Consider the following 26,650-nt stretch of genomic DNA (forward strand, 5'->3'; position numbering starts at 1 on the left):
ATTGATAAAAAACTGCCAACATTTCCAAATCCTGTTTGCTTTATGACCAGGAGAGGTCGGAAGCTCCAGAAGACCAAACTTTGTGGAGCCTGTCTGCTGAATGTCTTGTTTCTTCTTGCTCTTTGGTGCATGATGTCAATAATTCATAGAAAATAGAACGTTCTTTAAATCATGTTCTTACACCGATGTGGTTCAATGCAGTTCAGTTTTAAGCATCGCATTGAGACAGAAAATAGAGAAATGTGAGTCGTCTTCACTCGGTAACACAGAAGAAGGTTACGGACAGAGCAACATGCCAAAACTGAGCTGGGTTCATTCAGTTGTTGGTTGGTTGCCAGTTATCAGCGAACGTCTTGGTGCATCTGTACCAAAGTCTTATGGTAGAGATGTATTGTTGTATATCTTTGATAGTATTTAACAACAAATTTGTCTTTGTGTTTCAAGAGAAATTGTGGTAAGATGTGCAAGTTGTTGCCACTTTGCTGTAGTGTTAAGTACACTGCCAAGAAATCTAAATCTTACCAAGTATTATTTTTGTCAAGCGTCTAATGTAAATATCTCAGAAAACTTTAAATATGGCAAAATGACCTTACAAGTAACTCATCAGCCAAAAATAAGAGCTTGTTTCTAACCAATAATTGCTAGTCCCTTCTCTAAAACTCAAAAAACTGTTGCACCACAAACATGGCTGCTAAACCCTGGACTTTTGTAGCTCGCAGATTCCATCCAAATTTAGTCTAAGCAAGTATGTTGAAAGTCAGGCTTTGTCAGTCTGCTTGACACCCACTTACCACTTTTCAAGCCCTCTTAGATATCAGCTGACGACAAACACTCGGCTTTGAGTTTTAACCGCAGCTTTAGAGAGAAGGCAATCTGATCGTTTCTTTCTTTATTTCTTGGAGTGTCTGACTTGGTGGGTCAAACACAAAGCTTTCTCTAATTTCTCCCTGCCGATGGCCGAGGCCGCTGTTCCCCAGACAGGATTGCACAGTGATGTTTGCCCAGTGGTGTCAGCTGCAACTTCAAGTCATCAGCAACCAATCAAAGAAAGAAAGTGTGTGTGTGTTGCTTCCATTGCCAGTCGCCTCTTTGTTTCCTCTTCCTCTGAGTGCGCCCATTCTAACTCCACCCTCTTCTTAAGTACTTTTGTCGGCTGTATCCTCCTCTCGCATTGTCTTGACATCCACAAGGACAATTTGTAATTGTGATTTATTTGCCTAACCTTTTAGATGTAAAGTACTCACCCAAACTGCCGTTTGAAGAGGGGAACATTGCCTTTTTCTAAAAAAGTTCCTGCTCTTTTTGTCAAGTTAGATTTATCTGTACTAGCCCAGATGGTTGGTGGATGGACCAGTCGACGTAAATCCCGCCACACACTAGGCGGTAGCTTCCTGCTACCATTTGGCTCGTCCTGTGGCCTTCTGTCAGGACTCTCTCTCTCTTTCTGTCCAAACTTAAATCTCCTGCCACCGCTCTCAAAAAGAACCCCATGTCCCTCAATCTCCCCGTTTGTCTTTGACTGCCCTGGAAGTGGCGACTTCCACCGAGCGGATGAGCAGATGGTGCCCTGGCATTAGGCTTTTCACCGGATAAACGAAGAGCTGTCTCTTTGTTTTCACTCCTTGGTGACTTCTTTTTGCACTCGCAGTCTTTAAAGTGTCCACGCTTCGAGATGTATGTCGCGGGATGTGAGGGTAGGAGGAGGAGAAGGAGTTGGGACTGCGGCGTTGCTGATTCGTTGCATTCATATGTCTGGCAGTGGGGACCACTGCTGCAGCTCCATCAACCTCCGAGGCCAAACGGGCGGAGGAGGTCACCCAAGTCTGGACGACAATCAAAGCACACAAGGAAACGGGGCGAGGGAGGGCCGCGAGATTTTAGTTGAGTTGAAGCTCACGTTTCAACTTCTTTTGTCGCGTGTAAGTGTAAGTGTAGGAAGTCTCTTGTTCTGAATTGCAGTTTGACTTCTGCTTTTACTGATGCACTGCGTGTCCACCATCACACCCAGATGTGCAATGGTGCATTTCCTCAAGTGTGGCTTTTTCATTCGCCTCTGTGCAAGTGGGGTTTGTCTGTTCCTCTAAGCTGACTGGTAGCTGTCAGCGCACTGCCTGGCTGAACTCACGTCAGAGAGCGTTTAGGATCACAAGCTCCTCATGTACCGCTGAGTCATCTCTCAGCTTTCCTTGAGAATTAGTCTCTGTTATTTAGCAAAACGATAGCAACAAAAAAATAAAAAAAAAGGTTTTTTGCTTTTGTTCTATTGCCTCAATGGACTGTCTTAGATGGAGAAATGTCAATGACAGGACTATAAAGAAAGGAATAAATGAAATCTTGGGTATTTGCCATGGCAAAAATCGGGACAGAAAGAGAGAGGAACCAATAATGTGGTACTTCCTGAAAAAGAGAACACTTTTGAGACATTAGATGTTTTGGGCAGTACAGAAATACTGTAAGCTGTGAATTGGAAACTAAACAGAAAGAAACAGCCAAAACCTCCATAGGGTCAGGACCCATACACACACACACACACAGACACACACACACATTGCAGGACACACATTAGAATCTAATGCAAACTCAAACTCTACAAAACAAACTTTTTTTTTTTTTTCCAGTTACACGTTTTAAATATCACCCCAGTATCAGAGAATAATTATTCAGTGGCTTGTGTTGAGTCAGAAATTGTTCTCCTGACCCCCGACTTTGTTAGCAGTCACGCTGCGTGTGCTGACAGATTCTTTCCTCCTCGGCCTGCTCTGCACCGCGTGCTCCACGCACGACCTACAGGTGAAAAACAGACATTTCATCTCTCTCTCTCTCTCTTTTTTTTTTTCTCCCCCCCCGCTGTTATGTAAGAAACATATTGAGTTGCCAGTCAGTCCGTTTAGCTAACAGCAGTGCTCAGCAACCATGTTGACTGCCTCCGAGGCAGAAAGCGCCGACAAGCAGATGTGAACTGAGCGCTAGAGATAGAGAGAGATGGAGCTTAGAGGGCAGGTGGAGGACGATGAAGTCAGATATGATTTGGTCTCTTATTTCACTCCGCCTCCCGACTGGCCAGCTCGCTGAAGAAGATGGGAAAAAAGCACAAAAAAAAGATTTCGTCCAACCGTACACAGAGTCAGTCGAACCGCCGCAACTGTGGCGAGCGTACAATTGAGACACAAGCGCCACAAGTGCCAAACACGTCCACTGCTGGGCCATGTTGAATAGGTAGCTCTCACCACCCACTGACTTTCAATGTATGCTCACACACACGCATATACACACACATGCTTCGCAAGAGGGAAATGGGGGCCTTTATTGTGTTTGGGACCTCCAGGTTTCATTAAGAGGGCCCTCTCAGGCTGAAAATTTTGTTTTCTGATGTTTCTTTTTTTTTTCCACTTTTATGTGACTTCTAATGGGCCGTCCCTCGCCGTTCAGACCCAACAAAGAAATGAGACAAGCACGTTAAACAGAGGGGACTTCTCTCCCTTAGTTCCACTCTCGTCCTCAGAAGTCAGAGAAATTATGGACAGCGAACGAAAGATCCTTTTTTGGGGGGAATTATTGTTTTCAGTGGTTTCCAGTTGAACTCTTTTCAAAAGCCTTTTCAGAGGTAATGTTAGGTGATTTGTTGCACTTGAACTGAACCTGCTCTCGGGCCATGCGGTCGTTCAATGGCAGCTGTGAGCTCCTTCGGACGAGGGCGGCCGTTTTGGCTTCTCGGAACAGTTTGTCCCGCCTGTCAACGTCTCCTGCATGTTATTTATCACATTTCTTCATCTAAAGCCAACTTCGGCTCATGAAACTAGAAACGGGCCAATCGGATAGAATGCAGGCAGTTTTGCACCACCAATTTTGGGAAGTTAGTAGAGTTCCTTCGAAGATCTGCTAGTAACTAAATACGTTTCTCTACTTTCTAGATCGGTTAGAAATTCAACAGAGTTTTCTTTCTTGCTTACATACCGGAGATATCGGGTTCAGGTAAGTCGAGCTTAAAACCATCTGATTTCGTTCACCAGCTGATTTTTCTCTGCATTTCTTTTGCAGCTTGTGTAGAACTAAGCTTCTTTTGGCTTTTGCTGAACGATGGAAGATTCTGTTGATTCTGTTGAAACATGACCGATTCAGGTGAAGTGCAGTTGGAGGTAAAAAAAAAAAAGCAATAAGCGAACAGTCCTTAGAAGAAAAATGTCTCTAAAATAAGCAAACCCCACCAGATTACAGGACAGATGTTTCTCTACAGAGGTGTTTTTATATGGCTCAGGAGTTAGAAGGTTGTCTGGTAACCAGCGGTTTGCCGCTTTAAACTCCCGCTATGCTCATCTCAATCGTTTTCCCCGGTGCTGATTGAATGCTTCGAAGTCCTCTGGACTCGATAAAGTGCTGTACAAGCAAAGGCCACTTACAAAATCAAATGCAGTGCGTTGCAGGAAGAAAAATAGTGTCATTTCTGAACTGCTGGTCATCGATCCGAGTCTACTAAATTATAAAACATCTAAGTTTAGAAATAAATAGGCTTGTTTCAATTTTTATATGTATATAAAAAAAATAAATAAATAAATAGGCTTGTTTCATCCATCCATCCATCCATTTTCTTTACACCCTTCTTCCCTAAATGGGGTCGGGAGGGTTGCTGGTGCCTATCTCCAGCTGCGTCCCGGGCGAGAGGCGGGGTTCACCCTGGACAGGTCGCCAGTCTGTCGCAGGGCAACACAGAGACACACAACCATGCACACACACACACACACACTCACACATAGGGAGAATTTAGAGAAACCAATTAACCTGACAGTCATGTTTTTGGACTGTGGGAGGAAGCCGGAGAACCCGGAGAGAACCCACGCATGCACAGGGAGAACATGCAAACTCCATGCAGAAAGACCCCGGGCCGGGAATCGAACCCAGGACCTTCTTGCTGCAAGGCAACAGCTCTACCAACTGCGCCACTGTGCAGCCCTGGCTTGTTTCAATTTTTATATATATTTAAAAAAAACATGATGGAGCAGATTTTCCGATGCTGCATCACCTTCATCGTCTCTGAAAAACTAGTGTTCGGATTTTGGGTTATAGTCAGCAACACCAGATGATATAATGACAATAACGTAATCAGTTTCAAAACCATGTTTTGCTTCTTTTTCTTTTTCAGTAAAAGCTTGAAAAATTGCCTCCTCTATCTCACCAGCTTTGTCATTTTAGAGATTTTCTTCTTCGCTGTGAACAGGTTTTCACTCACTGGCTTTAATATCTCTGCATATAATGGAGAGCGGATAAGCCTCTGATCACGAAGCAGCAGCAGCACCTTGGACAGTGCTTTGTCTGCTTAGGGCCCGTTTTCTCTTTTTTTCTTTCTTCTTCCTTTAACTTTCGTCACATTTTCAGCGCGACTGTGACTTTTGCCACGTGAGGCCAACTTTTCTCACGTGTTCCCCACTTTTTCATCCCCAGCAAATGGTCCCATATGTTTGTAAAATAAATAAATAAAACAAACAAAAAAAAAAAAACGTGTGTGCCGTGTGCTTTTCCAGCCCGATTTGTTCCCATGCCTTCTCTCCGATGAGCCCCGCTCTCCCCGGGGGTCCGAGCCGAAGCCTCACGCTATTTATACAGACTGAACAGCTGGGGCCCTCCCAGCCAAAACAGTGAGGGGTGGGGGTGGGGGTGGAAGGGGTTGGTGGAGAAACTAACATGGAGAACTTCAGGTTTAACCAAGCGTTGGAAATGTCTCTCTGTTCTCTCTCTCTCTCTCTTTTTTTTCTGTCATTTGTTTCTCTCTCCCCCCTGGAGAGGCCAGGTCGTGTTCAGTTCAAGTCTGCTTGACCCACGGACAAACATCACTCTGTGTCTGAGTCTTCATTGTCTCGCTTTCCATTCATCTTCAGTGCGTCTTTCTTCACACTCCTGTTTGTAAGTGAGATCGTTGAACGCTACAAAACGTCTGTTTTCCTCTCCTATGTGACTTTTTATTGGTGCTCATCTTGTCCAGAAGTCCGGTGAAGTTTCGCCGACTTCTGGAAAGTTGTGAAATCACACGACAGGCTCTGTGATTTCAGTGCTTCCTCGCACTAAAAGCTCAGGAAGAATAATGTGCACTCTGCCCGCGCTTCCTTCACTTCGAAGCCTCTCTCCCACAGTCAGGCGTCCCGTCGCAGGCACGCTGAGCTAATGAGAGATGAAGAGAAATTAACCAAATTGCCGTAAGGGACAGATATACAAATTGCACTGGACGTAATGAGTGCAGATACATCCATTGGCTCTCTTCGAAGTTGGCTAATTGAAATAGATGAAGCCACACTGCGATTTGTTTCCCGTTACACATGTTGATATAAAACCAAAAATTTACCATCCATCTTTAAATTTTTTTTTTTACCATAGCTGAAGCACAACAGCTTTATAAAGATCTACGTGTGTTTGCAACGATGTGCAGTGTTTGTTGTCCGCTGAACGTCTCGTCATCCGTAGCGGTCAAAATGCTCCGGTTTCGTCTCCTTACACCACATAGCTTCCTTCTGGCTGACCATGGCCTTTCCCACATGCCTTTTGACAAATTCTACTCAAACCTTGATATGAAGTGGATTTCTCATAGGCACTGTTGACCGGTGAAGAGTCCAGTCAACAGGTGTCGTATGCGGAGTCTCTCCCATCTCTGCCGATGAAGTTCGTAACTCCTTTGGCGGAGTCATAGGTTCTCTATAGCCATATTCCACATGTAACCTTTCATTTCCTGATTTAGTGAACTCCAGGAGGATGTTCAGATCCTTAGAGTTTTGTTTTTTTTAGATGGCGCATATATATATATATATATATATATATATATATATATATATATATATACAGCTAAAATCCGGTCATACTCTTGCTTCTACATGTTCTTCTACTTGATGTAGAAGAACTTCTTAAAGTGTGAGGCTAAACATTTAGGGATGGATGATGTTGGATATTTGGGCGAGATCCGATATGCTGATACACTAGAACTCATTTGGTCGATAGCCGATACTGATATCAATATTTTTTGCCTATAATTCTCTTAATTTTCTACTGTGGGATTAAAATACTGTGTTATCTTTGTCAATTTAGTCTGCCACCAAAGGCTAAAAAGGTTAAAAAAAAAAAAAAAAGAAGGCTGAAAATGATGCAACACTTTCAACTTGCATTATGTTTAGTGTCAAATTTATTCATGACATTTGCTCACTCAAAGACAATAACAACACTCAAACAGTGCACATTTGTAAACCTTCACAAAACTAAACTCAGCTTGTTCACAAGCAGCAAGTGAAACGTCCATCAGTTGTGCTTTAATACTTAAGTTTCTTATGACGTTGTGCTGTGCTGCAGGCATCATTGTCACTGGTTTGTCATATAAAAACAACGGCTTCTACATCGGTGGATTATTTTGATGGAATGACCGATGTCCGTAATATCGGCTGATAATATTGTGCATTCCTATAAACATTAGCATGTTTGCTTTCTGTTTTCGAGGCAAATTTATGTTTGGTTCAATTTTGGTTCCACTTTTCTGTGTTAGGTTTTTAGCGAAACGTAAAACAGAAAGTTGACTTCCTGTTCAAACTTCGCGCCTTGGTTTGAACGTCGCAAATTTTGAAGACTCATGATTCGGTTGCTCTCTGCACGTCTTCCGAGGGACATTTAGGAATATCTGACCAACCCAGAGCAGGTTGGATGACTTTCACAAGAGAGAGTCTTTCGTCCCTCATCAATGCCATTGCCAAGGATAACATAAAAAAAATAAAAAATCACTTGAAGGGCGTGCCATGGTGGCATAGTGGATAGCGTGACCCATGTTTGGAGGCCTTGAATCCTCGACGCAGTCGTTGCGGGTTCGACTCCCGGACCCGACGATATTTGCCGCATGTCTTCCCCCCTTTTCCTGTCAGCCTGCTTTCATATAAGAGACTCTAGAGCCCACAAAAAGACCCCCTGGTGGGGTTAAAAAAAAAATCACTTGAACTCTTAATAAAAAGTATTGGGAGTTGAGTCGAGTTTTGCGACGCATCAACAGATAGTCTAGCATGCCAAATATCCACTGCGATAGAAAACCTGCTTCAGCTGTGAAGCCATAAATAAACATTCATGCTTCAGTGGTAAATTGTAGACGTAGCGCTTTTCCTTCCCACTGAGCAGTGAGGGAAAGAAATGCTTAGACTGACAGTTGTACACACACAAGCAGCAACCTCCAGTTATAGCAAGAAACACAAGTCACAATTTGAATATTTGCAATTTATCACTCAACGTTGTTTACACTTTTTGCCCTTTAAAATCACAAAGCTCCTTTTCAGCCAAAATATAAAATGGCTTTAGAGAGATACTGTGTATCTGTGTCAATTATGCAGTGATATTTGAAACTGTTTGTTAATCCAGATAGGAATACTTTGAAAGTTAGCGAAAAACCACAAAAGTGGAGATGAAAGAGACAAAAAGGGAAAAAAAAAAACTGGAAGCGAGGCGTTTTCCTCCCTGCTTGTCCAAGTGGTTCATGTTTGCCTTACCCTTTCCTCTGGCGCTGAAATGTTAATCTGATATGAAATATGCAATATAAGTCATTGACTTACAAGTTATTCAAATCTCGACCGTAACTTGAGCAGATAAAAAAAGAAAAAAGGATGATGGTGGATGTACATTTCGTCACTTCTTTGTATTTTATGTAGTGCAATCAGTTAGCCCCTGTCAAAGAGTGGTCAAATGTATTTGTTACTGTACAATCAAGAACAGTCCCAGAAAATATATAGACTTTTCAGTATGCCAATAGGTTCTTATGAAATTGCGCAACATCCATTGGTATTTTTTTTTTTTACAGTTTACTAATCAGATCAATAGTTGTCTTTTGGTTAAAAAAACAACAACAATTATTTGTGGAGTTTAGTCATTACTTTTGTCAAAGAAAACATGATCTATAACAAATTAAGTGGGTGCAAACAGATGAGGGAATGACGGCGAAGGCATCTGCTTTGTGTTTCAGATATGTGTATCAATTACGATACAGGATACATGTTCAATAACCTTTTTCTTCAGCATTATTAAGAAAAGTAGTTTGAAATGAAATCTAATGCAAATTCTGGTTGCTTTATCAAAACAAACGTCATCAGCTAAAATTAGTTTTTTTGTTTGCGGGGGTCAAAATTAGACAACATGACCTCCTCTTGCTATCTGTGACTGCTAGTAGTCTGAAACAAACAAAAAAAAATCCAGCGTGGAGTGTTTGTGTCAGCACTATTTTATTTTTTTTTCCATCTTTAAACAGCACGAAAAAAAAAAAAATCCTTATTGTGCACATTATCATTCATGTCCCAGAAACTCTACAACTGTAACAAGAAGTAATAGAAGTGGAAAGAAAAAAAACATCACTTGTTAGCAACAGCATCTGGGCATCTTTAATTAGAGTTAAATGACCCAACGTAATTGGACATCGGGTATCTAAACACCCTCGCAGCCCCTTCGTTAGCAACCAGCTTTAGTCTCAATTATTTTTAGTGATAGATTCTCATTAGTTGAGTGCAAAGTGAATGTTCTGTGTCTCCTCCAATATGTAACGCCACAATAAATGAAGTGCTATATATTGCAAGCGTGTGTGTGCTGAGGTTCATGTACTTTGAAAACATTTCATCCATTTGACCTAATCTTGCCAATTGAACCTTAACAAAAACAAGTTTAAATGCGTCCTTCCTTGTAGAGGAAATGATGGTCTGCTATGAAGTGTTATAGAAATGTTTCTTTACATACTTCCTTACTTTATCGTCATATTTCACTGGTCGTATCATCAAACGCATCGGGATATCAAGCAACAATAAAATGAATGAATAATTTAAAAATTCAAATGCTAACTTCATTTATCAAGGGAGAAAAAGCCTTTCTAGGCCAGCCTGGTTGTTATGAATGAACTGTTAATTTTCTCTGTCCAAAAACCCGCCACTTATAGAGAAACACAAAATATGCCTAAAGATCTCAAAAAGTTAGTCATTTTAACTCGAGCTAGACAAATTCAAAAACAGATGAGAAACAAAGTTATTTATCTATCAGTCTGAAAACGTCTTCAAAGCCTTTTGATCCCAGTTTGGCGGACGTAGTTCAACATTTTTTGCGAACACTAATTTGCTCTTGTTTTATAGAGATGTTGCTACTGCTCAGACCGCCTCGATTTTTTTGTTTTTAAGAAATCATAATAATTTTCTTAACTGTAACCAAAAGGAAATGGCAAAACCAAAGCCGGTGCTGCTTCAAGAGATAAATGGACAGACAAACAAGTTTTTGTTCTGTAAAAAGAGAAAGTAACAGAGCTAATGATATTTTTGACTTTATTCCATCGAAAGCTAACCTGCATTAAAGATCAACTTGTCTCCCGAACAGAGATTATAGCTTTATTATTCTGCTACAGTAAAACATACGCTACAGTAAATTTATTGCCTTAAACAACCTGCAGGGATGAAATACAAGTTATGGCAAAAACACACAATTTCCGCCTATCAAACAGTTTATGCTTTACAAACGTGTCAACATACGCGGCCGTCTGTCAAGAGCGTTTCCTTTCTTTGCCCTTCAGTGCTTCCCCTCAGCGCCCTGAATGGGGTGGCTAGATGCTAATGAATCTTTTATTGCATCCCCTGTGAGATTCTGTCGCTTTTAATTGACAGACAAATGAAAAGCATCCGGTCCGTGTTGCTTGTCTCGTGTTAAACATAACGGGAGGGCCTCCACTCAAGCGGCAGCAGCCATTGTCCACAGCTATCAAACACCCATTAGGCCAGGCGCCAGTTGCTTGTCAACTCTGCACATCATTCACCACCTCATTCACTCGCACAGTTATTGCTAAGCGACTTATTGAGTGACAGCATCTCATACTGATTCTTTTCTCTTCATCTTTGTCGATCTCTCAATCACCCCTTCAGCCACTTTGCTCTTTTTTCTCTTTGTTTTTTGTTGTTGTTGTCGTTGTTGTTGTTGTTGTTGTCGTTGTTGTTGTTGTTGTTGTGGGCGGCCATTAGCCATGCGGTGGCAAACAGACACAAAAATGTTGGCATCCAAACGGCGGCCCAGGAGGGGAAGCGCTTAGATTTCAAAGGGTGGTCGACTCTGTGCACGCATTGCTGATGAGGCGAAAGAGGTGGGCTTTCTGGCGTGGACCGGCCTCTCGGTGTGAAACGGTGGGCGAGTGGAGGGCATTGGCAACGTCAGGGTGTAAAGACGAACGAGGATTTGGAAGAGTCAAGTACCGCTGAAAGGGGAAGTTGTTGGTGGTCTGCGGAGTTGCATGCAGCTGCCCCTGAAAACAAATGGAAGAAATAAGGGAGACAGGAAAAAAGAAAAAAGAAAGAGGGGTTGGGTGGTGGTGGTGGTGGGGGGCAGTAGAGTCCGGTGGAAGGCTTGCAAGCTCCTAACTTTTTTTTTTTTTTTTTTGTCTGCTTGCGTTAATCTGTTGAGAAAAAGCGTGAGGAAACTTGGCAGCGGGTCCTCCCCCTCCCCCCGCTCCCCCCCCACTTTACTCCGGACAGCTAAACTTGAAGTTGAACCCCCCCCGCCATCACCGCCACCATGGGTCCTCCTCTCTCCCACTTACTTGCTCTGTATTCTGTCTAGGTGCTGGAGTGACAACGAGCCATTCATTGTGGAGGTAGAGCAAAAAAAGACTCTGGATCTTTCCTGTGTCTTTTTTTGGGAGACGGTGGGAGTTGAGGGGTACGGGGGGGTGGCAGGGACTGGTAAAGTGGGAGGTGCACTGCGAAACAGGAGGGCAGGAGTACACTCCTGAAATGGAGAAATGTGACAGATAAGAAGGAATGTAATGAGTTAGAGTGGGGGGGGGGGAAAGTAAGAGAGGGTTGAGTAAAGAGTAAGGTGCAGAGGGAGCGAGAGATGGAGGGAGGGGAGAGAGGTTGCGATTGAGGTTTGAGGCAGAACTGGAAGCACAGAAGAAAGGGAGGGGGAGAGAGAGAGAGTGGGCTACCATGCCGAATGAGCAGGAGAGGCGGAGAGGAAGCAGAGCTCCATCAGATGAAATGAGGTGAAAGTAATTCAGGCATTAATCAAGCCAGGGCAAAAGGGAGGGTATACTGTTTTCTCGCCCCCCCACCCCCTCCCTTTTTTTTTTTTGCTGCGGAACGGAAAGACAAGGTGTGAATGAAGGAGCCTACAGTGGCCTGCAGAGAAGCACCACCGGGTCACAGCATCAAATCATGTCCGAGTCGAACATCGTCACGGCTTCCACCGCAGACCAGGTCAGTTAAAGCTGTCTTCGTGATTGTATCTTTGTTTTGTTTTTTTTATTGGCTCGCGAGCGTGCAGATATTCCCCCGGAGTCACAGCTGCAACCCTCACGCTGGCTCGAGGACCGGGAAACGGTCCCCCCTTTAGGGTCTCTGAAGAAATTCTGACAAAAAAGAAAAAGTCCCAAGATCCGGTGAGATGTATATCATCTGTAGATCCTAAATCGGAAGTTGTGAGGGTGAGTCTCCAAGAGCAACTGTGAGTGAGTGTGTTTCTTGGACTTTCAAAGCAATGATTGTTTTTGCTCGGAGCTGCCTGGACAACGGTACAGGGTCCTGAAAGAATTGAATTCATCAAGACGAGCTATTGTCTACGTCGCCTTATTTTTCAGTGATCATTCAGGGGGTCGGTGACGACTCAATACCCCCCACACCACGTGAGGAGGGGAACGCAGCTCTTTAAAAACCCGACCACGTGTGGCGGCCCTGAAAAGTTTTATAAGTAATTGCAGTGGGAAGTCCGGGCAGTGCTGTGAGAGACGGGGTTGGTAAGGAAGTGGGCCGGTCTGCCGTGTGTTTGGGGAAAAAAGAAAAAAGAAAAAAAAAGACAGAGTGGGTTTGAAAGAGAGCAGAAAAGGCAGATATTTATTCCTCTCCCCCCCACCACTGCCACTTCCACAGGGAGCTTTAATTGCACGCTTTGGCACATCGTCCCCTCACTCCGCTTTCTTTTATTAACAGTCAACTTGACTGAAACAATTAAATCCTGTGATCTGTGTAAGATAAGACGTACGGTTACTTCCATTATGGCAGGTAAAGACAAAAAAGAATTAAAAAAAAGAGGTGGGTGTGCGCATGCCGCTGTGTTGGTGTGTGTGTGAGCATCCGACCTCGCTGCCGGCATACATTGTTAGCCAAGTCCTTGTCTCCTGTTTCCGCCTGATGCTCTCAAGGCTGAGTCAGCTCGCTGTAGTTCTGGAGGCACTCACACACGCAGATTCTTACCTTAAAGCATTTTCACAAAGGCTTTGAGCCTTTGTTCTGTGCTAGCACAACAAACACGATTGTACAAATAGTTGCCTGCCTGCAAATTGAAGGGATAAGTTGTGGGTGGAGGAATGATTTTTATTTAGCTTTCCATAGTGTGTGCACATTGGTACACATTGGAGTGTGTGTGGGTGCGTGCGTGTGTGTGCGTGCGTATTTGAGTGTGCTAATCCAGCAAATCTGGACAGTTTAAATTCGCTAACAAGCGGGCACCATATTTCTCCACAAGCGTTGAGTGGCAGGACCGTAAGTCTTTGAGACTGACAGGTAGAGCTGCCTGTCCATATGGATCCACATTTATATTCATAATTACTGACTCTTCCTATTCTTAATTTACCATAAAAAAAAAAAAATCTAAAAAATTTTTCTTCGGCACCAGCTAATCGCTGAGTGGGCAGTTATTCATGGCTTTTAAGATGCCATTTATTGCTGCCTTCCTCAACTCTTTACATCACTTTATTTTTTTTTTATCATTCCAGTCATTCCCCCTCCATTTGTGTGTCACGTTTTAACTACAACAAATGAGCTCGTTCTCCACATAAGAAATGCTCATTGAACATTAAATCTGCAAGATGTAACTTTCAAAATTCCTTGGCTGATCTCCAATCTGGGCTATTTGCAAAGCTTTTCCCATTCCAATCTCATTCCGACCCCTCTTTAAGGAAACTTAGACTTTTCCACCTTTTATGCTGTAAACAGTCGATTTTTACAGGAGCAGATGTGATGGGGCAACACTGATGACGAGAGAAGAGTTGTAATACGAGCTTTCACTGTCATTTCAAGTTGACATTTTAGACTGGATGTCGCTGTAAGCGTGGTTAGCACGGCGAGCAGCATTTCCTGGAAAACCTCGATCCTTATTTGTGGGTTTTCTAGCAGACACGTGTTGAAAGCTCAGATGTGTAAAGCAGAGCATGTTTGCTGTGTCCCGCTCAGCCTCCGTGTTATCTGCTGGTCGTCTTGCTCTCGCTCGCTTCACGGACATCTCAACGCATCTCCTGTTGAAGTGGGGGAATTATCACGTGTTTTTCAGGCACATGGTTCCATTTTTAAAGCAGAATGTCAACAATCTCACCGTTAGTTGATGTAATGTTGTTGTTGTATATATCAAACATAACCTAAAAGAATTTCGACTTCCCAATTTGACGCCTTGAGATCAGCTTTTCTCTGTCAAAATGTCACGCCCTATTCAAGTCTATATCCTAGATTTAAGTATTTTCTTAAATGTCACTTTGCATGTAGTGGTACTATAAATAATAATTTTCCTTTAAAAGGTTTAGTCTTTGAACATTGCATTGCAAATGAAAAAAGTTAATAAGTCCAAAATGCTTCAAGGCTGATGTCTGGTTTCTTGGTATGTCTCTTTTATTTTAGCTTCATTTCCCTGCACATTATTTAAAATACATCAACATTGTCGAAACATAAAAAAACCAATGTGTTTATCGGTTGATTTGTTTAGCCAGATCCCAAAGTCATCGCATTCAAAAAAAATTTTTTTATGTACTTTCTGTTCCATAAAGTATCAGCCACGAACCGTCTGACTTTCACTTGTTCGGTTTTGCCTTAAGACATCTTGATGTTTGCGTCAAGAATTAACAGATGGCAATTTCCTTTAAAATGCAGAGCCAAAACATGTTTTGCTAAATTGGCTGTGTGGGATGTTCTCTGCTTTGGGAGAATTTGTTGCATGGAGGCAACACGGCTGGACTTGAAAGCGTCTGTTTTGCAGAGGAATTGAGTTGGCCTGAAGAAAAAATTGTGGAATTATGCGTTATTGAGGAAAACCAAACTGCAACTCTGAATACCGGGCATTTCCTCCAACCTGAGGGAGCTTACAACATTTGTCTCAGGTGGTGTGACATGGAGTAAATCTGTCGTGTCTGAGTCTTTCATTTATATATATATATAGCTGTGTCGGTACTGAACAATAATTTAGCATCAGCGGTCGACGGCTGGAGAGAAGGAAGAAAAGGAAAATTGCTTTTCATTTGTCACCTTTACAGGTCGCTATATTCGGTGCGGCAGGTTGGGATGGATGCAGAAAGCGTTGAATTGGGAAATATTTCTCGGTAAAAGTCTCCACTAGATCCACAGATCACTGCGATCTCGCTTCATTTCCTGTCATCAGTCTTTGCCTGCCACAGTGCCACGCCGGGCTCCGAGGTTGCTGATTTAAAAGAACATCAAGTCATTAAGAAGGGACATTGTAAAAAAAGAGCAGTCAATCAACAGTGGGTTTTCTTTAAAAAAAAAACAAAACACTTTTTACAGCACATTGTACTTAATTGAAAAAGAAGGAAAAAAATCTGATATTGTCACGTAGTTATCTTTTTTCTTACTACATTCCACTGGACTGATGAGTGTAATCACGTTTTCTGCAGGTTTGTGCCGCCTGAGTTGATTAGGTCGAGTCCAGAGCAGATGGAGCTGATGAAGCTGATTGCCTGTGTGCACACATTCAGGCAATTAAAATCCAAACAAAGTGCGGGAGTGCTTCCTTGGTTTTCGTCGGAGATCATTTGATGGCATTTAACTGAACACCGACGCGAAAAAAAAAAAAAAAAAAAAACGACGACAAACTACTCTGTCCAGTCGGCAGCTTGGTGCGTCTAATTTAAATGCTCTTTTGCTCTCGTTATCACATGCGTTGCTCCATCTTATCAAAAGTAAAGAGTGTTGACATATTTAACAAACGTGTGTCGAATATTAGTTTTATTCATATTACAGTAATTACAGCTTAATTTGTAATAATTGATTGGTACTGATTGATTTTTTTTTTCTTTTGATAAACAGGCATCAGTCGGTTTTAATCTCTGAGATGTTGAAAGTATTGAAATTAAGAAAAAAAAAAAGTTATCCGTCTCTCTTCACAACATTTTTATTTGGTTTTGCAACAACCAAATGAATGACACTGCATGGTGGTTAGCCTCTCTGCCAATAACGGTTGTTTATTCTGCTTTTAGCACAGCGACAGCAAACCGAGAACCTTGAGCAGCGCTTACAGGAGCCTGATTGGCAGTGCCAAGACCCTCTGCTTGGCTCTGATTGATTGTTTCTCAGCAGGAGGTGGGTATTCCTGCTGATGGCAGAAGGACCACAGGGAGAAGACAGGGAAGCTCAATTTTATTTATTTATTCATTTAAAAAAAAAAGTTTATTTATTTTTTTAACAAAAATTGCCTGCTGCAGCTTTAAAATATTAATTTCATATATTTAGTATGTATTTAAATATTAATTTAAATCCACAAGGGATATGCATAACATTAGGCTTGACAGTATGTATGTATATATATTTATATACATATATAATTTATTTTGCTAGCTCATTGATTCATGCGAAAATACTGAAGAAGCATCCATTAAGTGCTGATTGCTCACAATATAATGATGATATGAAGTAAAGTTGAGAAAATATAAAAATACTCATGGACAGGTTTTAAAATAGTTTTCCCCTTGAGGAAAGCGATTGATGAGAACTGGTCTCCATGCCAATTCTGAAATAAATAAATAATGACATATTTAAGACTCCTTAAATCTCACAAAATGAGTCAGACTTTTTTTTTATTTTTTAAACTTAGTAGCAACCTCAAAAAGTAGATTTAAAAAAAAATTTAAAGTATATAATTCCCTCAGTTTTCTCTACAACACTTTTCCAACACGTCTAAAGTCATTAGGATTCTTTTCTCAGTAAGAGTCTGTTGACCAGGCTATGATCAAAAACATGTTCCAGCGTCTCTTTTGTCATTTTGCAGCTCCCAGCAGTAGCTGGACCTCAGCACGTCGGGACAATAGTCTGAGGTCATGTGTATGATTTTCAATATATGCTTGACTGGTAATTGGAGTAATAAGAAGCTCGGATGGCTCCGGTAATTGCTGAGCGAACGCCGGTGATTGGCTTTGACATGCTTTATACTGGGAAAAAGAGGAATGGAGGCGGGGGGGAAGGTGGAAATAAAAAATAAAATAAAATCAGACAAGCTGTAATTACCCTGTCATTAATTTGAAGCAGCGTCATTTTTGCAAAGTCGCCATCAAGCTACAAGTGAACTTTTTTACACTCCGTTGTGTTTGAATTCCTGACTGACGCAAATGTTTGATGCATTACACCTCAAAGGGAAATTGTTTCAGCAACGAAACTGGTTGCTGTTTGAAATCGATTTTCAAACAGACGCATTAATGTAGGCCAATGCTGCACTCCAGCGCTCGCCTTTCTGGTTAATCCTTATCCATGCCAGTGTATCCTGGACGTATTTAGTCTTTCTGTGCCGCAGGCTGTCAGTTTTAGCGAGGTACGCTTTGGCTTCTCCTATGTTTCATTCCAGCCTGAACGTGCTGAATAGAGCAGAGACTGATAATCTGCCAGGGACGTTTGAAATAAACACGGCCATAAAAGTGACATGACTAATCAAATGCGAAGCATCCACGAACATCACACACACACACACACACACGCACACACCCACATACACACACAACGTTTACGCTAGCTTGCCGCTCATTCTCAGCTCGGCACGTCACATCTGTCCTGGGAAGCCAGCAGCAGGGGCCAGCGCACAGACAGACGCACAGAAACACTCTGCTCATCTGGGGGCAGGTGTCGGCAGTTTATGGAGCGCAGCAAAGTAGCTTGCATTTACTCTGAGCCAAGGTTTGGCAAGCAGGCATAACCGACACATGTGAAAAAGGGAGACGGAAATAGACTGAATAAAAAGCGGTTGTGTGTGTGTGTGGATGGATGTGCGTGTAGGTGTCCCTGCGGTGGCTCCAACCTCGGGTCTGCCTCCGTACTTCGCTTTAGTTTGGTTTCTGGGCTCACAGCTGCCCTGCTGAAGCGTTCACCCGCACTGTGCAACACAAGGCAAACTATAAAAACTCGCACTCTGAGGAGGAAGCACTAAAACTTTGATTTCAGTTTTAGTTTGAGTCATAATCTACGGAGCCCCCTAGGGGACAAGGTGATTTTTTCTTTCTTTTTTTCTTTTGCGTTCCCTTGCAATAAGCTACTATTGCTAATTGCAATCATAGAAATGAAACTTCAGACTACCATCACAAAAAAAGACACATAAAACTGTCAGATATGACTTTATTACCCCGTGAACATTACTCAGAAATAGTCCAAATAGTTTGGAGGTATTTGTTTTTCTTTCCTTCTTACGGAAAGTTTGTTTTACGTCTTAGCAGGGAGATGGAAAGCCCATGCTTGTCCTGTTTTGCTTTTCCACTTTGTACATAGGTTTGCGGTGCATTTCTAGCCTCAAGAAAAAAGCTGTAAAACTTCAGATATCTCACAAACAAGATATTAACACATTTAAAAAACTTACAGGGATGTGCTGTGGTGGTGCAGGGGTTAAGCACAACCCACATAAGGAGGCCTTAGTCCTCGACGCGGCCGTCGCAGGTTCGATTCCCGGCCTGGCGACCTTTGCCGCATGTCTTCCCCCTTCTCTCCTTATCCACTTTCCTGTCAATTAACTATCAAATAAAGGCCACAAGAGCCGATTAAAAACAAAAAAACAAAAAAAAACTTACCAAAACCTTATAGGAAGGTCAGTGGCCACCAAAAGAAAGACTTTCAGTATTCAATTATGTCGAAGGAACTTATCAGTACATTATTGCGAGAGAACGCAAAACCTTATGCAAGGTAACGCAAAATTTTTTTTTCTTCCCATGTTCTCTTGGGTGCACTGTAATAATCTGCAGGAAGGATGAAGGGAGTTTTTTTTTTTTTTTTATCCCATAAGCTTTGGATTGTGATGTGACTTTAAAGCGAATGGACTTGATTGTACTGTAGAATTGTAATAAAAATGTTCCATTTAAATGAGTTTTTTTTGTCCGATAAGCAATAATGATTTCTTATTGTCATCGCCAATAAAGTTAAATAAATATTTTATTATTATTATGGCAGTAGCATATTCTTTTTTTAAAGGTTTTGGTAACTCTTGCGGCCTTTATTTGAAAGTGGTTCGACAGGAAAGAGGATAATGAGAAAGGGAGAAAACATGCGGCAAATGTCGCCAGGCCAGGATTCGAACCTGCGACCACCGGCACGAGAACTATAATACATGGGTTGTGATGTGAAAGAAATCAGTGGTACAACAGTTGAGACGTCCAGGAAATGAACAAATGTCTTTTTTGTTTTTGTTAGAATTTACTATTTTTGTATTAATTAGAGTATCTAGGTGATTACTTATTGCTTCTCTTGGTCACAAATACACAGAAGCAAAGTTCACATTTCAACATGGGTTAAGCAGAAATAGCTGCAGATCTGAACTTGACCTTATAATAATATGAAGTCAGAGCAATAATTAAAACATTTAAAACAACTGGAGCCGGAACAGAGAAGGTAATTTTCCCGTCACGCGCATTGAGAACGATGGTACGTTTACTGTTAAGAGTACGGCAGCAAAGACTGGGATCCTGCGGTTGCCACGTCTCCATAGCAACAATCAGCAGTGATTTAAATTGAGGCTTTTTGTATACGCCAGCAGCGCCGCTGTGTATGTTTTACACTAACCAGCCTAAACTATCTCATAATAATGAACAAGTTTTGTTTAGAATAAAACACACATGTAGGAACAAAGAGGTCAAAGGTAATAATATGTTTTCTCCACGTTTACCTCCTGAAAAAGCCTTTGCCTCAAGCAAAGGCTTTTTGTAACCAGGTAACTTTTTCTGCCGAAGGAGCCCGAGACGTTTGAGTGTACCACGCTGTTGTGCCCACCCTTTTATGCTGATTCCTGGAACTCTTTATTACAAACCAGAACTAACGAGGCCATTGTGGAGAGTTCACTTCTGTTTCGCTCTGTGAGAATGGCATCAAGCCACTTCAGGCTCACGATGCCCAACATTACCAGACTTCCGCTGTGGGAAATTGGTGGGGAAGATCGGTGTCGCTAATTGCACCCACTCTGGTTTAAAACAGATATTTATTGTTTTGTCCTGCATCTGTGTGATTCTTTTTAAGTCCTGTACTCGTCCTAGGTTTCATATTTGTTTCAAGTTATCTATATTGGAAGCCAATTGTATGTTGTTTTGTTTTTTCTTTCTGTTGAAACATAAAAGCAAAGCTTCAGGCACAGTGGAAGCAAGTGTTAATTCGCTGAAACTGCAGAGATGCTGAGAGGAAGCATTAACACAGGAAAATGATGATTTACTTACACTAATAGTGCGTAGGTAAAAATAATAAAATGCAGCTACATTTGAAACCGGTTATATAAATACACAATTAGAAGACATTTTCAGCCACATTCTGATGTTAAATTCAGTTTGTTTAAAAAAATACTTCATTTTCCCAGAGGGAAGTGAAACGTTACCGTAACTCATGTCATCCAAGCATCTGATGCTGCGGGCAGGAAGGAATTCTGGTAGCAGTCAGTCTTGCAGCAAATCTGAAGAGGCCTCTGACCGAAGTCTGTTGCTGTATCTTGGTTTCATATCTTGACAAGTTAACGGCTCAATTTCCGGGCAGCAGAGACAAGTCCTGGATGAGATTGTCAGTTATTAGCAAGAAAATGAGCAAGTACCTCATTTGCTCATTTCCAAATCTCTGGCTGTCTAGTTGAAAAGTCGGGCAGAGAGACTTTGGAGTCGCTGATATGGTACTTGCCCATAAAACGATTGAACGAGAAGGTGGTTTGAACGTCTCCCTTCTCTCTCTGCTCTGGTCCTTCTCTGCCTCCACGTAGTTCAGGTTTTATTTGAGATGCTAACCAGCTGCTCCCAGTGTTGAAAACAATACCATGTTGGTACGGTTACACATAATAATTGTTGCCACCATCAGTGGTGAAAACATTGTCTGTCTCAGGTCAGTTAAGATTAATACAATTATTTCTTTTGGCTAATTGCCAGAATAATGACAGAAAGAGAGATTGTTCTGATGATCTTTTGTTTATTTCCTCAAAGCCAGACGTTTACATCCACTAAGACTTCCAGTTGAGAAAATCCAGATGCTAGTTAAGAATCTCATCTAGTAGGTAAATTTACAACATATGAGTTAGTTGGAGGCACAGCTGTTGGTGTGGTTCTGGGGTGAAACACAAAGGAATTACAGAGAAAGTGTGGCTCGTCCTTAGATACAACTTCCAATCGGCTGAACATACCAAGTTCATCTGTTGTAAAAAGTGACAAGTATACACCAATGAAACGTTCAGCCGTCTTACTCGGGTAAGAGTGTTGTAGGTGAACATGCTTTGGTGCAAAATGTTGATCACAAACCTAAAGCAGAAGACCCTCAGAAGGTAACAGAAGACAAACTGGTAAGAGAATGTCAATATCTCCATGGAAACAAGACCTGCACAGAAATGGACTAAAAGGCTACTTATTGCCAGTCAGAAAGGCTGTAGCTTGGCCTCTCGGTTGGTACACAAGTGACTTGATACACCCTGATGCACTCATTTCCAGCAGTATGCGGAGGAGCTGAATACTTTATGTAGTTATCTTACTTGTTTTAGTAGTACATATTAACCTTCCCCCTTTTTTCTTTTTTTTTTCTTTCTTTCTGTTTCCCCCATCTATCTATTTGCTGTTCTATATTCTATCCTTAATAACTTGGGTCGGGGTATCACTGTTTTTGTTGTTTGTTTTCTGGTTACATAAATGACAGTTGGACAGTCGTGTTCTGTAATTTATTTGTAACTGTAATCTTGTTTGGACTCATTCACTGATGATGACAGTATAGAAGATCCCAATGCCAGCGTCAACCCACGCTAACTGGTCATCGCGGTCTGATCGATGATGCGGATAACATTGTATTTTGATAACTGTCCTGCAGTTTTGTTAATTTGTCGAAAACAATAAATATATTAAATAAAAAAGACCAAAAAAAAAAAAGCTACTTATTGAGGAACAAACCACAGCTCCAAAACCAACAGTACAGTTTTGGGACAAAGATCTTTTTTGTGGGCATATGATGAAACTAAACTTTAAGTGTTTGGCCATAATGATCACTGTCACATTTGGAGGAAAGCGTAAAAAGATATACCTGGGAAGTACCCAGGTAGCATCATGTTGTTTAGCAGTTTTTCTGCAGGACCCCGCTTGCAGCACGAACACTGGTTCACTTTACCAAATGCAAATCTAAAATTCCCTATTAGAGCTACAGTAAGGACTACGGGAGGGAGAGGGGCTTGATACTTTCAAAACTGCCTCATATTATACTGTCGCAACACAGTTTTAAGAAACATCTAAAAATAAACATATAAAAGTTTAGAAAAGTTACATATTCCATCTTTAATTTGGAGAGACACTTCTACAGTGGGTGAATGTTTATGTAAAATGAATGCTCTTTAAAACTTGATGGACGGGGAAAAATGTGATAAATGAATATGAAATTGTTGTAAAATTAAAAAATAATGCTTCTTTGTGTGATGCCATTTAGAGTGCGAGCAGGCATTCTACTGTCGTATAAATTTTTACATGCTTTAAACTCAGCATTTTGCAATAAGGAATAAACCAAAGCTAAGAACAAACTCGCATTAGCATTTAAATGTGGTGGCTGTTTGCGTTTAATGAACCTCCACAGAGCAAAGCTTAAATCGATCCCAATTACGTCGACGTCACGACCGACTCTCCTCCTCAGCTGCCCTGATCTGGATGCATCACATTTACATTTCGTTGTGCTGCACGTTTTCTGAAACGGGGGCGGAGAAGTTTGGGCAGAACTCTGAAACTGGGTGAGGAGAAAAGGCTGATGAGGCTTATTCATCGGCTTTGTCATGGATTTACAGCAGGCTAACACCAGGGGAGAAAAGCAGCTGATGACGAGGCTCAGCGAGGCAGCATGCTCACCGTGTTAGCAAGGAAATACAGAGGGGGTTAGGGCTGATAGTGCTTGTTGAGTCTGCATGTGTGTTGTGTGTGTGTGTGGATGTGTGTGTTCTCGGCGAAGCAGCACACTTGCTTTGCAGTATGAGGGATTAGCGGCGGCTCCATAGAGAGGATGTTTGTTAACACTGGCTCCAGTGGAGAGTGCTGGGAGGAGAGCTAACAAGCAGGACGGTACAATGCTGTAAATTAATTAGCCAGGATGCCAGCTGCAGGGAAAGATCACTTTGATTAACTCTGTTTCGTTGTTTTCCTGTAGAAACTCAAATAAGTTGAGTTGGTAAAAACAACTGAAATTATCTTTGCCTGGATTCCCTTTTTTCTTTTTTGGAATAATTGTTTGATCTTGGATATAAAAGTTATGGTTATAAATACATCTTCCTAACCCAACACAGTCCAACTAGCAGCATTTATATAATGTGAACTTTTTTGTGTTTTTTTTTTTTTTTTTTTTTTTACATTTTTCTAACTTCAAAACATTCGATAGGATTTTAAGTCACAAACCAACACAAAGTAGCATGTAATTTTGAAGAGGAAGGAAAAACGTGGCTGCATGATGCAGCCACCGCCATACCTCACAGTGGGGATAGTGTGCTGTGGGTGATGTACATTGTAAGTTTTCTTCCATGTTTTGAACCAAAAGTGACATTTTTATTATATCTTACTAAAGCACCTTCTCCTACATGTCTGTTTTTCCCACCACGTTGATTGACTGAATTTCAGTTCCATGTCATATTAAAAGCTTTTTTTTTGAGTTCGAGTTGTTTGGCTTCTTCTTCCTGGTTGCTAAAGAGTGTGTCTACAGGTTGAGATTCCTGCCGACAGCCTTGTTGGGCTTTACCACGTTTTGTATTGGTTGTTATTTGGCAGCCATTTTGTCTTGCACCTTGTGTGTCCATATGCTTTAGCTAAACCAGCAGTTAAGTTCCTAATGCGCCATTTCAGCAGCTCAGTTTGTCTTTGGTTTGTTTGAGGTTTGGTTGGTTCTGATTGTTGAGTCTCGTTTCTAGAGTTGGGTCATCTGATTAAATGTTGGGTTTGTTAATCGTGTTTTCATAATTTTGGGGGTAAATGAAAAATCCACATTTTGACTTAAACTCCTGTATCCTCCATGCTTTACTTCTTGGGCCCTGATATGTCCACAATATCACTACAACGTATCACATTAAATGCACAGCTAAAACGTTACTTTTAAGTTTGTTTTTTCTTATTTCAAATACACTGAAATATTTGCACTAGAAAGAGGCCAAAAATACTTGGTAACATTTTCTTTGTTTCTCCAATGCAAATTAAAAGATTTGGTGAAATGATCTGTGATTTAATAACAACCAGGTATATTTAAGTGGGAAATGAATGATATAATAATATTTTTTATTATTTTGTTTTTCAATAGCTGAAAAGGTTGCACATGTAATCTAGCTCATGGTCATTTTCTTGTAGTACGGCAACGCTCCATCCTCGTTTGGATTTGTGTCTGACTCAAAGCCATGTGTTAAAAGCCATTTGTTGCAACCTAAAAGAAACTGGCCGCTCTTAAGAAAAAAAAAAAGACCTTTTCTGTGATTTTTGCGACAAAGACTCCAGCTCTAAAAACGCAGAAAATCACCATGCTTTAGGAGGAACCACAAGCTTCCACGATGAGTTCTAAAGCAGTCAGTCGTCATTGCGCGATTCTTTTGCGCCCTCGAACCGACGCTTTAATCAGCTAAGCATGTTGGCGCTACGATCAACAAAACAAGTCTGTGAGCCTCCTTCAATTCTGACTCCACAGCCGATGTTGTGGAAATACTACAGCTTGAAGAAGACGACTCACACAGCACTTGCTCAGGCTCGTGGCAGTTCTGGATGCGGTATCTAGTGCTCTTGCACTAACATAAACACGCTGCTTATGTCTGTGGGTCTGTGTGTGTTTGCGAGTGGAGGGGTGCAGGTGAACAGCTTGCGAGGGCCAACGGTTCCGCGGGCCAGTCTCGCGCATCACTTGACTTGCCATATCCCGATGAAGGCCTACGCACAAATGAACTTGTTAAGCAAAATCGAGAGAATACGAAATAGAGAGAGAGAAAGGATGTAGCAGCTCTCGCTAAACCTGCCTGCTGTTCCGCACAAAATCAAGTCTTATTATTAACTCTACCCCTACCTCCCCTGACCTTTGCCCCCTCCTTTGCCAGCTCTCTTTCTGTGACATCTGTGTCTGTCTCTGTTTCAGTCAGCCGCTGCAGGTGTCCCGATCTCTTCTGCCGAGGCTCATGTAATGCCATTGTTTAATCCGAGAACATCCTATTTCTGAAGCTTCACGATGCGCCGACAGGCCGCCGCCGTCCCACACTTGTAGAAAAAGAGGAACGGAGCAAAAAGATTTGGTGTCTGCAGGCAGCCGTAGTTACTGAAAATTAACTGGATAAAAGTCTTTTAAAAAATGTTTCTCTTGTGCAGTTTGTTAAAAACTTTTCAGTGGTGAGAAATGACTATTGGTTATATATAGGTAGATGGACAAAGGTTCTCATGGTACAAAAATGCTTCAAGATCTTGAGAAACGGATCCAAGCATTGGTCACTAGTAATAGTTTTTTCTTGCACTGCAAGATGAAAGCCATGCAATTCATACCTTTCTTTTAATCCGAGGAGACCAATTGTGATGTTTAATCTGCATGAATTATGGTTTTAATTAAACTGCTTCACATATAGACTACAGCTTGTCTCATACTGTGAACATTTTGATAGCTGATTTTGAAATCTGGTTTTATTAATGCTAATGTGAATTTGTTCTTAGCATTAGTTGGTTCCTTATTACAGAATACTGAGTTTAAACCTTTGTCTGCATGTAAAAAGCAAATCTTAATATGATAGTAGAGTGCCTCATTCTACTGCAGATGACTTTTTTTTTTTACTCAATTTGCTGCTGCTATTGACACCTGTTTCTAAAAACTATTTACGAAAACATTAAATCAGGACAAATTACCTGGCAATTACTGCGACTAAATTATGCAGTTCTGATATTGAGAAACTAAGTTTTGGATTCATATAAAGGTTTTTGTTTCTTGTTAAAGAGTTTCCTAACAGCTGGTTTAGTCTTTCTGTTTCATTAAGCAGAAAATTACCTGGATTTATATATTTCATTATAAACAGTTGTTTTTGTCAGTTTGTTCATAGCTTAATATGATTTAGCAGCTTATATTTTTACTAAAGCCTTGTCTTGCTGCTACAGATTTAATCTTAATCTGATCGCTCCTACACATTCTTCTTCTCTCAGTAACGACTTTCACACTGCAGATTGTTGTTATTGTGATGGTGCATTGTTGATTAACTGATCAGAAAAATAAAAATTTGGATTTTCGGGTTTCCAACTGACCAGTCATCAGTTTGGGCCATTCGACTGAAAATCATTTCAGTCACTTCCAGTCAAAACGTTTTGAACTGTCTGAATTAAAAGTCGATTCAGCCACGAAACAGATCGGTGTTGGATTGCACAGGTATTTGGAGACGAGGTATAATTTAAACTGGTGCTGTCGTTCACAATCCCATACTGACACTTCTCCTCATTTTGATACAAAGATTAAGCCTTGGAACAGTAAAATGA

The 26,650-nt window shown here is 41.4% G+C and overlaps 1 protein-coding gene across 5 annotated transcripts in view; it reads left to right on the top strand.

Annotated features, from left to right (window-relative positions):
- slc6a9 (solute carrier family 6 member 9) overlaps positions 1-26,650 on the top strand; it is a 92,643-nt gene that overhangs the window by 29,918 nt on the left and 36,075 nt on the right. The window contains exon 1 of one of the 5 annotated variants that reach the window (XM_044133942.1): positions 11,591-12,215. The exons of the other annotated variants lie outside the window; for them this stretch is intronic. Coding sequence (XP_043989877.1) covers positions 12,174-12,215 — 42 coding nt within the window. The 5' untranslated portion in view covers positions 11,591-12,173. Of the gene's footprint in view, positions 1-11,590; positions 12,216-26,650 lie in introns of those variants that run through there. 5 annotated transcript variants of the gene reach the window in all.

Source organism: Gambusia affinis, linkage group LG12 (assembly GCF_019740435.1).
Source record: "Gambusia affinis linkage group LG12, SWU_Gaff_1.0, whole genome shotgun sequence".
NCBI lineage: Eukaryota > Metazoa > Chordata > Actinopteri > Cyprinodontiformes > Poeciliidae > Gambusia > Gambusia affinis.